Source organism: Stegostoma tigrinum, chromosome 15, assembly GCF_030684315.1.
Source record: "Stegostoma tigrinum isolate sSteTig4 chromosome 15, sSteTig4.hap1, whole genome shotgun sequence".
In the NCBI taxonomy this organism is placed as follows: domain Eukaryota; kingdom Metazoa; phylum Chordata; class Chondrichthyes; order Orectolobiformes; family Stegostomatidae; genus Stegostoma; species Stegostoma tigrinum.
The window spans coordinates 14,779,387-14,796,613 of record NC_081368.1 but is presented as its reverse complement, the minus strand read 5'-3'; the positions used below and the strand labels follow the sequence as shown (position 1 = coordinate 14,796,613).

General features: G+C 41.0%; 1 protein-coding gene across 1 annotated transcript in view; it reads left to right on the top strand.

Annotated features, from left to right (window-relative positions):
• The window catches only part of mtm1 (myotubularin 1), a 130,960-nt gene that overhangs the window by 12,586 nt on the left and 101,147 nt on the right, over positions 1–17,227 (top strand). Inside the window, exon 2 of the mRNA XM_059651350.1 lies at positions 12,788–12,887. Coding sequence (XP_059507333.1) covers positions 12,822–12,887 — 66 coding nt within the window. The 5' untranslated portion in view covers positions 12,788–12,821. The remainder of the gene's footprint in view (positions 1–12,787; positions 12,888–17,227) is intronic.

Below are 17,227 nucleotides of genomic sequence, written 5' to 3'. Positions count from 1 at the left end.
TTACTACAATGCAAGAAATGTCAGAAATAAGGGTGACAAACCTAGTGCATGGATCAGTACTTGGAACTACGATGTTGTGGCCATTATGGACACATGGATAACATGGGCAGGAATGTTTGTTGGATGTTCCAGCGTATAGATGTTTCAAAAGGAAAAAGGGAGGGAGGTAAAAGAGATGGGGGAGTGGCATCGCTAATCAGGGATGGTATCTCAGCTGCAGAAGGGGAGATCGTGGAGGTGGGTTTGTTCACTGAGGTCAGAAACAGGAAAGGAGCAGTCACCTTATTGGTTATTTTCTATATTCTCTTCCCCCCCCCCCCCCCCCCCCCCCCCCCCCCCCCCCCATCCCCCAATAGCAACAGAGACACTGAGAAATGGATTGGGAGACAGATTTTGGAAAGGTTCAGAAGTAATAGGGTTGTCGTCATGGGCGACTTCAACTTCCCTGATATAGACCTGGAACCTCCTAAGTGCAAATAGTTTGGATGGAGTAGAGTTTATCAGGTACGTCCAGGAAGGATTTCTGACTCAATATGTAGATAGACTGTCAGAGGGGTGGCCACTTTGGATTTAGTGCTTGTCAACGAATCAGGTCAGGTGTCAGATCTCTGGGTGGGAGAGTATTTTGGTGATAGTTCCCAGCTCCCTGACCTTTACTGTAGTCATGGAGAGGGACAGGAGCAGACAGTATGAGAAAGTATTTAATTGGGGGAGGGGGGTGATTACAGTGCTATTAGGCAAGAACCTGTGGAGCATCAGTTGGGATCACATGTTCTCGGGGAAATGCATGATAGAAATGTGGAGGTTGTTCAGGGAGCAGTTGCTACGAGTACTGGATAGGTTTGTCCCACTGAGGCAAGGAAGGGATGGTAAGGTGAAGGAACTTTGGATGACAAGACTTGTTGAACATCTCGTCAAGAGTAAGAAGGAAACTTACTTAAGGTAGAGGAAGCAAGGATCGGACAAGGCTCTAGAGGTCTATAAGGTGGCCAGGAAGGAACTGAAGAATGGACTTAAGAGAGCTAGAAGGGTGTATGAGAAAACTTTGGTGGGTAGGATCAAAGAAAACACCAAAGCTTTCTGTACTTATGTGAGGAAAAAGTGGATGGCCAGAGTGGGGGCAGGCTCAATCAGGGATAGTGGAGGGAACTTGTGTGCAGTGTCAGAGGAGGTAGGAGAGGTCCTTTAATGAGTACTTTGCTTTAGTATTCACCAGTGAGAGGCACCTTGACAATTGTGAGGACAGCATGAAACAGGCAGACATGCTCGAAAAAGTTGATGTTAGGATGGATGATGTGCTAGAAATTTTGAAAAACATGAGCGTAGATAAGTCCCCTGGGCCAGACGAGATATACCCAAGGTTGCTACGGTAAGCGAGGGAAGAGATTGCTGCCCCTTTGGCAATGATCTTTGCATCCTCGTTGTCCACTGGGGTAGTATCAGAAGATTGGAAGGTGGCATTGTTCAAGAAAGGGAATAGACATAATCCTGGAAATTACAGACCAGTCAGTCTGTCTTCTGTGCTGGGCAAATTATTGGAGAGGATTCTGAGAGATCATTTTTCCAAATCATATATACTTTGTTTGATTAGAAATAGACAGCATGGCATTGTGAAGTGCAGGTCATGCTTCACAAGCCTTATTGAATTATTTGAGGATGCTTCAAAACCCATCAATTAAAGGTAGAGCAGTGGATGTGGTGTATATGGATTTTAGCAAAACATTCGATAAAGTTTCACACTGTAGACTCTTTCAGCAAGTAAGGAGGCATGGGATTCAGGGAAATTTGTTTGGATACAAAACTGGCTGTCCAATAGCAGACAGAGGGTGGTAGTAGATGGAAAGTATTCAACCTGGAGCTTGGTGACCAGTGGTGTTCTGTAGGGATCTGTTCTGGGACGTCTGCTCTTTCTGATACTTTATAAATGACTTGGATGAGGAAGCAGAAGGGTGGGTTAGTAAGTTTGCTGATGACACGAAGGTTGGTGGAGTTGTGGACAGAATGGAGGGCTCTTCTAGGTTCCAATGGGACATTGACAGGAGGCAGAGTTGGGCAAAGAAGTGACAGATGGAACTCAACCCAGAAAAGTGTGAAGCGATTCATTTTGAAAGGTCAAATTTGAATGCACAATACAGGGTTAATGGCAGGATTCTCGACAGTGTGGAGGAACAAAGGAATCTTGGGGTCCACACCCATAGATCCCTCAAAGTTGCTACCCAAGTTGATACGGTTGTAAAGAAGGCGTTAGTGTGTTGGCTTTCATTGGCAGGGGAATTGAGTTTAAGAGCTGAGAGATTATGCTGCAGCTCTGTGACACCCTAGTTAGACCACACTTGGAATATTGTGTTCAGTTCAGGTTCCCTCATTACAGGAAAGATGTGGAAGCTTTAGAGAGGATGCAGAGGAGATTTACCAGGATGCTGCCTGGACTGGAAGGCAGATCTTATGAGGAAAGGTTGAGGGAGCTAGGGCTTTTTTCATTGGAGCGAAGAAGAATGAGAGACGAGTTGATAGAAGTTTACAAGGTGATGAGAGGCATAGATAGAGTGGATAGTCAGACTTTTTCCCAGGGTGGAAATGACTATTATGAGGAGGCAACATTTTAGGGTGATTAGAGGAAGTTATAGGGGAGGTGTCAGAGGTAGTCTCTTCACACAGAGTGGTGGGCGTGTGGAAAGCGTTGCTGGCATTTGTGGTGGAGTCAGATACTTTAGAGACTTCTAAGCGACTCTAGGATAGGCACATGGATAGTAAAATGTAGGGTATGCTGGGTAGATTGATCTTAGTCAATAGGATAATAGGTCAGCACAACATCGTGGGCTGAAGGGCCTGTACTGTGCTGTATTGTTCTTTGTTCTATGTTAGTGTATCAAAACGAAAAGAAACTCGGTGATGTAAGTTTGGTAACAAGTCCTTCAAACGGGGAAAGATCAGTCAGTTTGTCTTGTTATTATTTTGGAGCTTATGACAAGGATGATTGTCAGGAATAAAGTGAATTTTCAGTAGTGAAAAAGTAATGAGTGAAATGAAAATATCTGACTAAATGTAGAATCAATAAAACTTTGAAAATTCAGAGGTTGACCATTCAGAAATCAGATTGGATAATGCAGAAGTGCTTAAAAGGTTAGAAGCCTGATATTTTATCTTCCAGAAAACTATCAAAGTGACTGACAAAGACAACTACAAATCTAAGTCATTTTGTGTAAATAGACCAGAAGAAGTGCCTTTGGTTGTTCACAATGTTGATGTAAGGGGTAGTATTACCTACAAACCAAAATCCTTATGCCCTCAATCCAGAGAAATTAGTTTGAGAAAAGGAGGTTAAATCAATGTGGATAATGATATTAACAACTGACAATGATATTAATGATATTAACAAACTGGTGGTTTGAGCTCAGTAATCGTGATGAAGCTGAAACCAGATGGCTTGCAAAGATTCTGTACTGTTCATTGTGAGATTAGCAGGGTTGCGATAAAGGTTAGAGGCATAGAACTTAGGAGCAGAAGGAGCCCATTTGGTATGACTGTGGCTAATCTATCTCAACACTGTGTCCACTCCCTCCTCATTCTATCTGACACCTTTAGCGTCTAGAAATCTGACTGTTTCTTTTATAAAAGTATCAAGTGACTTGGTCTCCATTTAGCCTTCTATGGTAGAGAGTTCCACAAGTTTACCATCCTCTGACGAAATGAATTTTTGATTACCATCTAAAATAGCTGACTATGTCCACTTTTTTTCTTCTGGACCCCCTGGCCAGGGGAAGCATCATCCTTGCATCCAATCTGTCCAGCCCTATCAAAGTCTTAATGTTTCAGTAAGATGCTCTGTCATTCTTCTAAATTCAACTGAGTACAGATCTCGTTGGTCCAATTTCTCCTCATGGGGAAAACCTGCCAGCCCTTGAATCAGTTTGATAACAAAATTAGATTCCTATTACATTTTGAAATTGAAGGATCACGTTGAAAGAATTGGGTGCTCATAATTTATGACCAAAATGAAATTGCTAAAAGTATATTGGCATCTTCCATTGACTGTGAGAGCCAGAGAAATATTAGCTCTGGGGGTTTGTAATTGTGTTTTACATTGTCATTTTACTCCTCCAAACCTGGGAAGAACATTTACATTATTTGACTAAATTGTGTGATTGGTTGCGGATAGCCAGTTCTGATATAAATCTAGCTAAAAGTGAATTTCCCAAAGTAAAAGTGGCTTATTTGGGCCATATTGTAGGACAGTGCCAGTTAGTACCTAGAGAAGTGAAAATGGAGGCTAATTTGGATTTCCCTATCCTAAGACAAAGCATAAATTTTGATGTATATTGACATGACTGGATTTTGCCAGCAGTTTATTTCAAGCTGCCCAGCCTGGCACCTACAGCCTTCATGACTTGACCAGTTTGGTTGGTAATCATGCTATTAGAATTTCTCTGGTTGGCAAGATTTAACTAGTGAAGTGCTTCAGAGTTTAGTCTTCAGGGCCCGAAATAGTTGCTATATATTTTAATGACTTGGATGCAGTGATAGAAAGTATTATTGTCAAATTTAGAGATAATACTAAAATAGGCTAGAAAATAAGTTGCAAAGAGGAAATAATACACACATAGATATGGATAGGTTAGGTGAATGGGCTTAAAATTTCGCAGATGCGTTAAAATGTGGATAAGTGTGAGGCTATCCATTTTGGTTGGAGGAATACGAAAGGCAACCTACTATATGAATGGAAAGAAACATCAGAGTGCTTTGGTGCAGAGGGATTGGGCTTCCGTTGTGCATAAGTAACAGAAGACTAGTGTGCTGATACTACAGGCAATAAGGAAGGTAAATGAAATTGTGCCATTTAATGCCAAAAGAATAGAGTACAAAAGTAGGGAAGTGTTACTGCCATACCTCGAGTATTGTATACAATTTTCTTCTCCTTACTCGAGGTGGATATAGTTGCATTAGAGATAGTTTAGAGGATGTTCATTAGATTGGTTCTAGACATAAGAAGTTTGTCTTATGACTAGAGATTGAACAGTTTGGGCCTGTACCCTTTGGAGTATAGAAGAATTAGAGATCGAGTTGTAGTATATAAAATGTTGAAGGGGATTGATAAAGTACCCGTAAAAAGGATGTTCCTTCTTGTGGGGCAACCTAGAATGAGAGGTCATTGATTTAGGCTAAGGGGTAGTAGATTAAGGAGGAATTACTTCTCTCAAAATGTCATGAATCTGTGGAATTCACCACCTAGAATGCAGTGGATGTTGGGACATTGAGTATATTTGAGAAGGAGATGGACAGATTTTTAACTAGTAATAGGTTGAAGGGTTATGGAGTGTGGATAGGAGCATGGAGTTGAGGCTGAGGTGAGATCAGCCATGACTGTATCAAATGGCAGAGTGGGCTTGAAGTGCTGAATTGTCGTCGTCTGCTCCTATTTCTTATGTTCTTAGTGATGAACATTAAGTCACCTAACAAGTGCATTCTGCTCAGTGCTTCTTCCATGTGGTGGTCAACATGGAGGACTACTGACTTGTTAGCTAATTGTTACCAATTGGGTAATTGGCGAAAGGTTTCCTTGCTGGTGTTGGAGCTGATACTTTGAGACTTCATGAATTATGAAGTCATTGTTGAGTACTCCCAGGGCTGCCCTGTCCTGACTGTATATACTCATCGTCACGTGGTCCGCTTGCCCTGCGCTATTGGGGAAATCTGAGCTGTTGGCTGGCAGGTAATATTTTGGGAGTATGAATGTCAGGCATTCCTCAGAATAGAATGCTATTAAGGAGGGCTTTGGAGGGTCAGCTGGGCATGGGTGTGCCTTTATTGTGTGCCTAGGTGAATGGCAGAGGATTTGTTCAGTTTTATTATTGTTTTTATAGTGATTAGGTACAAGTATGGCTTGCACTGCCATTTCAAAAGCCAGTTAAGAAGTAACTCCATTGCTATGGGACTGGAGCCATATACAATAACCAGATCTCCTAAGGCAACTGAAGGACTTCAGAAAATGAGAAAAGACTGTACAGTAATCTCATAGTTTGATGGTCTCTGTTATTGAAAGTAGTATTTTTTTAAATTCCAGATTTATATGTTTAATTGGTAGCTGGGGAATTTAAGTTGTAGACTGTAATGCACTTGCTTAAGGGAGAAACCTTCTATTTTGAGTGTAAAGATCTTTCCTTTCTGGAGAACCTTACTTGCATAGAAGAGGATTGACCTTGTGTACTCTATCTTCAGAAATAGATGTTCTACAAGTAAGTTGGTGTGAAATTTTTTGCATTGTTAGAATTGGACAGCAGGCCATGATCATTAAACTAGCAGCATATTTATTATATGGTGAAATTGCATTGCAAGAAGGTAATCTTACTGCACTAAAGCCAGCATGACTTTCTGTGAATCATACAGTGATTCAGGTCTACTCGGTACAAATAAACAATTTTGTGAGAGGATTTTTCATCAAACCCTCCTGGGCTGTCATTGTGCAGCACAATCCTTTTACAGTCATGATTTTACTGGCATGAAGCTGAATAGCTGAGTGGTTAAAAAACTTAAATGGTAATTAAAGAAATGGTTCAGTTCAAAGTTTTAGCATATTCTTTGACAAGCAACGTTAAATAATGTATCTATTGGGTGTAACTATAATTGATCATTCCTAATGAATTCAATAACACTTATACCATTGGCATATTTGTTTTTAAAAGAATGAATGTTTTATTCATGCCATTTACTGTGTAGCAAAATGCATGGAATTTGTGCATTGGTACTGCTGAGTCCAACAAACATTCCTCAGGATTTTGAAGTTGGCTTGGACTTGCATTGACTCTTACTGAGAACATCCAAGTTAGTACCTTGGCTAGAAATGGGTGTACACTTCCAAGTCTTGCCTACTTTTTTTCTTGGTATTTTCTTGGTTGTGGCTACTGCCTCCTAGCTATACAGAGATACTGTTCATGTTCATTTCAACTTATTCTTCTTAGTTGCTTTTGGATTGTAGCATAGTTTAGAATTTTCTAATAAGGCATTCTTTAAAATAAGCAGGAACAATGTACCAAGTGGCTATGGCACAGTTTAAATGTTGGCCTTATGATCAGTTGCTGTTTTAAGTTACACCCGTGATATCTGGCCAGAAGAAATAAAATTGAAAAAGTGAATAGGTTGAGTGGGTCCTGACATTTCATGGAGGCTGGTATCGGCCATGGTACTTAGAGCAGACCTTCCTCCATCTCAGGCAGTAAGTGAAAACAAATTCTGTAAGCACACGAGGAAGTGGAAAGTGAGCTACGCAGGATTTTATTTAGGAGGCAAAGTTCAAGATCATGGCTTGATAATTATGTTTCTCCCAGTTGTAAATTATGTTAGTTTTTTTTGATAAAGGGCATAAGAAAAATTCTTGAGATGTGCTCCCGCATTTCTACAAAAACTGGCACAAAGAACCATTTGTCGACCCGAAATGCTTTTTAGTGCCAGAACAGAGTGTTAAGATTCCAGTTGGCCAGGTGACAAGTCCAGGCTATTTACTTCACCAAGATCTTTTGATTTAATTTTTCCAGTGAGTTTTCAAATATTACATTAGAACAGCAAACTGTTTGAACTTTTGTCCAAGGATTTTGCAGCACCCAGGTCACACATCAATTGTGCACTTGCATTTGTGATGTTTAAATCTGATTAAAATATAAAAAAAATTCTCCACAACACTATTATCCTAAACATGTAGATTCACACTTGCACGGGCAACTGTGGACTATGCAGCTGTTCATCTGTGTGCAAACCTGGGCACTGAGCCGGAACTTTCAGGACCTTGTGTTCCTGTCCTCACCAGACATTGACAGATGTATGTGTTTTGCTGAATGGCAGTCAAGGATGGAGAGTGGTTGTGATCTGAGGTTAATTATAGAGCTAAATTCAGCTAATTAACCACAAACCAGGGATGGAGTCTTTGAAACTTCTTAATTTGTATGGTTCAGCACCACATCATTCAGATCATTATACCTGCTGAGCCATGAAAGATAATTTGACCAAGTCTTCCTTTCTTACAATTTTCAAATGTATATGGTCAAGCAGAAAAAAAAATCAGATTATGTTACTCTTGGCATGGAAGCTTGAAGATCTTGAGTTTAGCTCTATTCCAGAGATATCAATGGGCCAATTTACTGACTCTTCAGTGCTGCACTGAGGGAGTGCTGTAAAATCATAACCTCTCATCAGAAATGTAGCACTGAAGTTGAGGACCATCTGTCATTTGGGATTCATAGAAATCCATATAATCCCTACTGTATGGAAACAGTTCATTTGGCCTAACAAGTCCACACTGACCCTATGAAGAGCATCTCACCCATACCCATGCCCCTATCTTATCCCTGTAACCTGAGGCGAAGGATCAGATGACATGATTCAAAGTGCAACATTGAAGCTGTCCTTGTGTCCTGTGACCAACATTTATCCTTCAACAAGCATAAGTAGGTTCTTAGATCATTTATCTGACTGCTGATTCTGTCAAATTTTGTATGTTGCTTGTGAGACTTTGTGCAAATTAGTGACTTGAGTTTACATTGTTACAACAATGTATGTTTCATAAAGAATTCATTCCTTCTTAAGCTATTTGGGAATTATGAGATCATGACAACTATTATATTGTGTTGTTATTTTGTTTGTATTGTCCAAAATTGTAGACGTTTTAAAAGTAGTATAATAAACTGTACAGAATAACTTTACATATGATCATTTGAGGAATCTGAGATCTTTTAAAATGAAATTATATTCTTATGTTTTGACTGTGCCCTCCCCATAATATTTAATGTATTTTGCATTTGAATTTATTTTGGAAAGTTCAAAGAACAGCCTACAGATCCTAGGTTCGGCTGGGATCAGGCAAGGACAGATTTTTTTTGTTGGTCTCCTTCTCTTCTGCATGTTCTCCAGCATTCAACATGAAGTATAATCTCAATTTTTAGATGAATTTGAGGAGTATGAAAATATATTCTGTAGGAAGGTAAGGGGCATGATTTTAATTTGGGTTACTAGCAAAAAATATTTTGAACACTTGGACTCCTGGAAGGTTTTAGCAGGAGAATTAAAAACTGTATTTGTAGCTTTTATCCCCAGATAGTTGAAAACTGGGTGTTCATGATTCTCTTTATTTGTCACATGTATTAAGGAAAGGCATATATGTGTACAGTGAAAAGTGCACAAAGATGCCATTCACTGAAGCCCACTTGGTTACAAAAACAAAGATTTAAGAGCTAAAAGGTAAGCAAGGAAATATTGTCCAGATCTGAGTCCCAAGTCCCACGTCCACAATGGTGCAGGCGCCGCTTGAATTGCTAGGCCACGGTTGCGGCCTCACCGACCCGTGCTGGCCGCTACCACTGCTGCCTCTCAGCCCATGCTCAATCCACCATTGTTGAAGGACACAACCCGTGTGTCCAGCTCCCACCATATGGTTCCTGGGTGCAACCCGACTCCTTAGATAGTTAAAAGGGTGGGGGTGGGGGTGGGGGTGGGGGTGGGGTTAGGAGTGGTAGAATTACTGCAGAATGGAGAGAGAAGAAAACGAAAAGGAAGGAAGAGGGAAGGGAACTGGCAAGCAGAGTGGACCTCTAAATGGAGTGACTTACACTGCTGCCATCTTGCCACATGTATAAGTAATCCACCTATTGTTGTCCTATTTAATATGATCTTTTTAAGGGCCCATTTCCAAGATTTACCTTCGTATATCCAGTTTTACATCCAGTGTTACTGTGCCATCTGGTCATTGAGAGTCGTTGAAGAATGTGGCTCCTTACTAAATTTAATTGCAGAGCCACAGAAAGAGGACAAGATGGTGGCATGATTTAAAGTTGCCCCAGTTCATCTGAATGTTCTGCTTGGGGCTGCAGCAGATTATAAATCATAACCCTTCATGGTGTACCAATCTATGGTACCATGGGTGTTGAGGGGTTATTCTAGGAACACACACCTGTCATTTGGGGAGTGCTCTTTCAAGAATGGTTTTGCTGTTTGCTGTTTATGCACGAAAGGCATAATGTGCCAGAGAAAATCTCTCCGTACCTTCCTGCATAAAATATTTTCATACATGCCTTTATTGATACAGCTTTTGGATCATGGACCCAAAGCAGTGGTCAAGACCAATCACTGACCCTGCAACTTCACCTAACTCATCTAGGCAACAGGCTGGGGCAGTTAGAGAATTTTGACATGGCAATAGTATCCAAATGGGATTAAATCTTGTCATGTCTGAATGGTATGTGGCAGATATTGTAGCTCAAGTGTGTCAGTGGCCATGGAGAATCTTATTTTGCCCTTGAGATTCAGTGACAAGTCATAACCTGGGCAAGGGATATTGACTTTGAAATGGATACGGCTGATGTAGTGGAATTACTTGCAGAGGAAATTTCCAATTTAAAACTACTTGCAACTAGAAAATCAATGAGCTGAAGAGGACAGCCATGCTGAAATCCAAGCTTGCCGAGTATTTGGAACATAACAGAAGTAGGCCATTCAGCCTGTTGAGTCTGCACCACTGTTTATTAAGATCATAGCTGATTGAACACTTAAGTGCCTTTATGCTTACCATTGCTAATCAAAACTTTTATCAGTCTCTACTTAGAATATACCATAAGACTGAGCTACCATAGTCCTCTGGGGAGAGACCATTCCAAAGTTTCGCCCCCTCTTGTTGACCTGATCTCTTCCTAAATGGCAGCCTCTTTATTTTTAAACTGAACCCCTGGTTGTAAGCTCCCAACCAGGAGAAGTATCTTACCTGCATTTACCCTGTTTATCCCTTTTACGTTTTGTCAAAAAATAGCTATCAAAACCCTTAGAAGGCAAGGAAATTTTCACTGAGAATGATCCAAACAAAATAGTTAGTGAACAGGAAAGTAAATAATGTTATTAACTGCTACAGAAATGATTCAGAAATGTTATTACTTAACTCACTGTGTGTCAATAATTGTGCCCATTGACCCACAAGCTATTCCAAAATGTATAAAATCCCAATTAGACCACCAGGATGAGCACTTTGCCTGACTGACTACTATTCAAGAAAGAAACAACTTACATCAGATTTCATCATTAATAGAAAATAACAGCGCAACTATTCATTGTTTATAGTCCTCAAAAGAAAGACATGTGGGCACTTACAGAGGAGAAAGTGATCTGTCCAGCGATCTTTTAAAAAAATGTTTCAGATGAAATAAGTTTACACAACAATTCTTAGTGACTCATTTAATTTTGTAAGTTACTTCAGCCTGCAATGCACAGTGCTGTGCATGCATGGTACAATGTTTCGAATTGTATATAGGTCACTCTAGATGAGAAAGTGAACAAATGAATGTAACTCTAGCTTCAGCACTGATTCCTGTGGGAACTCAAGATTCATTTAATGTTGTTACCCTTAAAGCAGTAATTCTGAGGAATGCAACTGCAATGTTAAGAGATTATCTGTATGATTGACAGGAGGACATAGTTCTGTTCTGTTGGTACTTTGATTTCTTTTTTGCTAGTTTGTGTTTGTGTTTTTGCATGCTCTGTGTGTTGAAAGCTGTACTTGGCACTGTTGCCTCATTAATGAATAAATCTTAACTCACCATATCAACAAAGTGTGGTGTCTGAAATTTTGATGTAAGGAAATAAATTGGAACATTTACTTTTTTGTGACCTCCAGTGTTCCACAGTTTAAGTCTAAATGACCTACTAGGATAGAGAGTGTGGATATAGCTTCCTGTGAAATATCTGTTACTCTGCCAACCAGTTATATCATATTGTTAACTAATTAATGTTATATTCAAAGCATAGATGGTGCAGATCTTACAATGTCTCATCTTCCAAAGCTTGTCTAAGCCGAAGGGTCAGTTATAACTACGGTGCTGTTGCTGAAACGAGCATGTCCTCAAGTACTCTACACTATACTGAAGATATTTAATTAGTCAATTATATTTATCAGTTCAATTAGTTCTTTGCATGCTGTCACTTTTTTTGAGTAACCTTCAAAGAAGGGGAAAAACAATCATTCATTTGGTCCAGTTCACGTTTTGAAGGTAAAAATGCTTTTTGTTCTCTAGTGATGCATTGACTGTGATTGGGAATACAGTCATATTTATGATAGCCAGCCAGAAGGAAGAAACCAGTGCCAGTCTTTTCTTTTTATAAATTTATTCACAGTGTGAATCATTTCAGGTATAAAGCTCCCAGTTTGATTCACACCCTTGTCATTAAGTGTCTCTTTATAATCTTTGAAAACCTATAAAACCAAATTAGTCACAGTCCCTTAAAGGGGGCAAAGTGTCTGTTTGTGCTTGATTAGCCATCCAGTTGATGTCTTCCACCTGTGTATACTTAACCTCAATTGATACCATTAACACAGAAGTGGGTAGTATTTACTGAGGGGCAGTCAAATTGCTGGTGCGTGGAGAGGACCTGGGCCAATGCTTCCTCCTCTTTCTGTCCAGTACTACCTGTCTTCGATTTGGTACTTCCTCAAAGCAATATAATTTATTTTGAAACCTGCAGTTTTCTTATTCTTTTACCTGTTTCCCATGTTTCCTACATAATTGATATACTGTGTGTACCCCACTGAACGTTGATATAAATTTTGAGTTAAGCGTATAAAATAATATTGATGCACAATTGGACGGAGAAAGAATCTCTTTATTTCTGACTTTCTAAAGAGGACAAATATCAAACAATACATATGTATACTCGATCAAAATACGTTGATGACATTTCATTGTACTAACCCAAACAACACTTATTTAATTTTTGAGTTTCGGATATGTTGCCATTACTAACTGGTATATTTTTATTGCAGTCGACTTTGCTTCCTCTAAGAACCTGGATAAATTATGGCTTCGGCATCCTCACCGATTGTAAATTCCACTTCTGCAGCAATCAATGCAACAAATAAAAAGGTATGTTTCTCCCCTCTGAAGTTATTGATCCTCACTAATGTCAACATCTAGGGATCATTGCAGATCCTGAATATTTTCCATGTCAATCTAAATATTGAGTATTGACAGTCATTTACTCACATTTTTAAAATATTTGTTCATGGCATTTGGACTTGCCGATTTTTACATGATCTTGGAAGAGTTAGATAGAGTCAAAGAACAAAGAAACCTACAGCACAGGGACAGGCCCTTCGGCCCTCCAAGCCTGCGCCGATCAAGATCCTCTGTCTAACCTGTCATCTATTTTCTAACGGTCTGTGTCCATTTGCTCCCTGCCCATCCATGTATCTGTCCAAATATATCTTAAAAGACGCTAACGTGTCTGTGTCTACCACCTCCGCTGGCAACGCGTTCCAGGCGCCCGTCACCCTCTGTGTGAAGAACTTTCCACGCATATCTCCCTTAAACTTTCCTCCTCTCGCTTTGAACTCATGACCCCTAGTAATTGAGTCCCCCACTCTGGGGGGAAAAAGCTTTTTGCTATCCACCCTGTCTATACCCCTCATGATTTTGTAGACTTCAATCAGGTCCCCCCTCAATCTCTGTCTTTCTAATGAAAATAATCCTAATCTATTCAACCTCTCTTCATAGCTAGCACCCTCCATACCAGGCAACATCCTGGTGAACGTCCTGTGCACCCTCTCCAAAGCATCCACATCCTTTTGGTAATGTGGCGACCAGAACTGTACACAGTACTCCAAATGTGGCCGAACCAAAGTCCTATACAACTGCAACATGACCTGCCAACTCTTGTACTCAATACCCCGCCCAATGAAGGAAAGCATGCCATATGCCGCCTTGACCACCCTATTGACCTGCGTTGTCACCTCAGGGAACAATGGACCTGACCACCCAGATCTCCCTGTTCATCCATTTTCCCTAGGACTTTTCCATTTACTGTCTAGTTCCCTCTTGAATTTGATCTTCCAAAATGCATTACCTCGCATTTGCCCGGATTGAACTCCATCTGCCATTTATCTGCCCAACTCTCCAGTCTATCTATATTCTACTACAATTTCTGACAGTCGCCTTCACTATCAGCTACTCCACCAATCTTAGTGTCATCAGCAAACTTGCTGATCAGACCACCTACACCTTCTTCCAGATCATTTAGATATATCTCAAACAACAGTGGTCCTAGCACAGATCCCTGTGGAACACCACTGGTTACAGGTCTCCAAATGGAGAAACTCCCTTCTACTATTACCCTCTGCCTCCTGTTGCCCAGCCAGTTTTGTTAACCATCTAGCTAGCACACCCTGGACCCCATGTGGCTTCACTTTCTCCACCAGCCTGCCATGCGGAACCTTATCAAACGCCTTACTGAAGTCCATGTATATGACATCTACAGCCTTTCCCTCATCAATCAACTTTGTCACGTCCTCAAAGAATTCTATTAAGTTGGTAAGACATGACATTCCCTGCACAAAACCATGTTGCCTATCACTGATAAGCCCATTTTCTTCCAAATGGGAATAGATCTATCCCTCAGTATCTTCTCCAGTAGCTTCCCTAGCACTGACGTCAGGCTCACCGGTTGATAATTACCTGGATTATCCTTGCTGCCCTTTTTAAACAAGGGGACAACGTTAGCAAGTCTCCAGTCCTCTGGGACCTCACCCATGTCTAAGGACACTGCAAAGATATCTGTTAGGGCCCCGGCTATTTCCTCTCTCTCTCTTCCCTCAGTAACCTGGGATACATCCCATCCGGACCTGGGGACTTGTCCACCTTAATGTCTTTTAGGATGCCCAACACTTCCTCCTTCCTTTTGTCAACTTGACCTAGAGTAAGCAAACATCTATCCCTAACCTCAACATCCGTCATGTCCCTCTCCTTGGTGAATACCGATGCAAAGTACTCGTTCAGAATGTCACCCATTTTCTCTGACTCGGCACATAACTTTCCTTCTTTGTCCTTAAGTGGGCCAATCCTTTCTCTAGTTACCCTCTTGCTCTTTATATATGAATAAAAGGCTTTGGGATTTTCCTTAACCATGTTTGCCAGCAATATCTCATGTCCTCTCTTAGCCCTCTTAATCCCTTTTTTCAGATTTGCTCTACATTCCCGATATTCTTCCAAAGCTTCGTCTGTCTTCAGTCGCCTAGACCTCATGTATGCTTCCTTTTTTCTCTTGGCTAGTCTCACAATTTCACCTGTCATCCATGGCTCCCTAATCTTGCCTTTTCTATTCCTCATTTTCACAGGAACATGTCTCTCCTGCACGCTAATCAGCCTCTCCTTAAAAGCCTCCCACATATCAAGTGTGGATTTACCTTCAAACAGTTTCTCCCAGTCTACATTCCTCAGATCCTGCCGAATCTTGGTATAGTCGGCCTTTCCCCAGTTTAGTACTCTTCCTTTAGGACCACTCCTATCCTTGTCCATGAGTATTGTAAAACTTGCGGAATTGTGGCCGCTATTTCCAAAGTAGCCCCCTACTGTAATATCGGTCAACTTCTTGAACCACTGGAGTTGAGACATCAGTAGTGCTGTTAGGAAAGAAGTTTCAGGATTTTGACCCAGTGTCAGTGAAGGAATTGTAATATAGCTCCAAGCCAACACAGCATGGAGCTGGAGGAGTACAGCAGGTCAGGCAGCATCAGAGGAGCAAGTAAATCGATGTTTGGGGTTTACACCCTTCAGCAGAACTTGCTGTGTATCTCCAGTTCCACACTGCATTGACTCTGACTCCAGTATCTGCCGGTTCCTGCTATCTCCTAGTTCCAAGCCAAGATGGTTTAATTTGGAGGGAAACTTACAGGTGGTGATGCTTTCTCATATCTGCTGCCTTGTACTTCTACAACCATCGAAAATAGGAGCAGATAAAAGCAGTTCAGCCCTCAAGCCTCCTGATCGTCCAACTCAATAGCCTGATCCTGTTTTTCTGCATAAACATTGATCCCTTTAGCCCAAGCGCTGCATTGAACTCCTTGAAATCATACAATGTTTTGTTTTCAGTATGAGTGAATTCCACAGGCTCACTACATCGCCTCATCTCAGACCTAAATGGTTTACCCTGTATCCTTAGACTGGGACCCTGGTTCCTAATTTCCCCGCTGTTAGGAGCTTCCTTCCTATATCTCCCCTGTCTAATCCTGCTGGAATTTAATAGTTTTCAGTGGGAGCTCCCTCATTCTTCTGAATTCCAGTGAATATACTGACCTCTTTCTTGTAAGTCAGTCCCACCATCCCAGGAATCAGTTTGGTAAACGGTTGTTGCTCTCTTTCTATAGCAAGAACTTTCTTCCTCAGATAGGCATATCAATGTTGATAGTGGGGGATTCAGTGGTGATGCTATTGAATAGAAACATAGGAAATGGGAGCTGGAGTAGACCATTCATCCCATTGAGCCTGCTGTGCCATTTAAACAAATGATGGCCGGTTATCTCCCCGCTCTGTCATTTTGCTCCACTATCCCCACCATCCCTTCTGTTACTGTTATTGAGAAATCTGTTGATTTCTTTCATGAAGTTGCTCAATGAAAGAGCTTTCACATCCCTCTGGGGTAGAGAACTCCAAAGATTCACACCTGCTTGAGTGAAGAAATTCCTCTTCGTCTCAGTTTTAAATAACTTATCCCTTCATTTGACACTCTATATTTTGGCTGTAGACACCCCAGTCAGGGAAACCTCCTACCCACATCTACTGATGGCCTGTAAGAATTCTGTAAGTTTCAATGAGGTCACTTTTCATTCTTCAAAATTCTCGGGAATCTAGGCCCTGTTTCTTCAATCTCTGTCATCATAAGACAGCCCTGCCATCTTGGAGGTGGGTGGGGCGGGGCGGGGGGTGGTGGTGGTGGCGGAGGAAGGTTGGTCGTGGAACATCTGTTGTGCATTCTCTAGGACAAGAATCTCCCTTAGATAAGAAGATTAAAGTTGGTTACGTATAATACGCCAAGTGTGGTTGCACCATGGCTTTGTACAATTTTAGCAAGCTATCTTTACTCGTGTACTCAAATGACCTTACAACAAACGCTAACTGTTTGCCTTTGAAATTATTTGCTGCACATGTATGTTAGTTTTGGACAAGGATCCCTTTGGACATTAACACTTCTCTCTCTAGCTAAGATGGCCATTGCCTATTTCGTGTGGACCAAATTTTACTTGCCATTTATCAGTCTAAGCCTGGATATTCTCCACATTTTGCTGCATATAGACACAAATGTTTCAGTATCCTTTGCAAGAAGGATTCAAGGACGTCATCTACTCAAGTTGTGTGTGTGTGGTGTGTGTGTGTGTGTGTGTGGGCAAACACATTGTAGATGTAGTCTAATGTGGCTAAATGTGAAGGTGTGC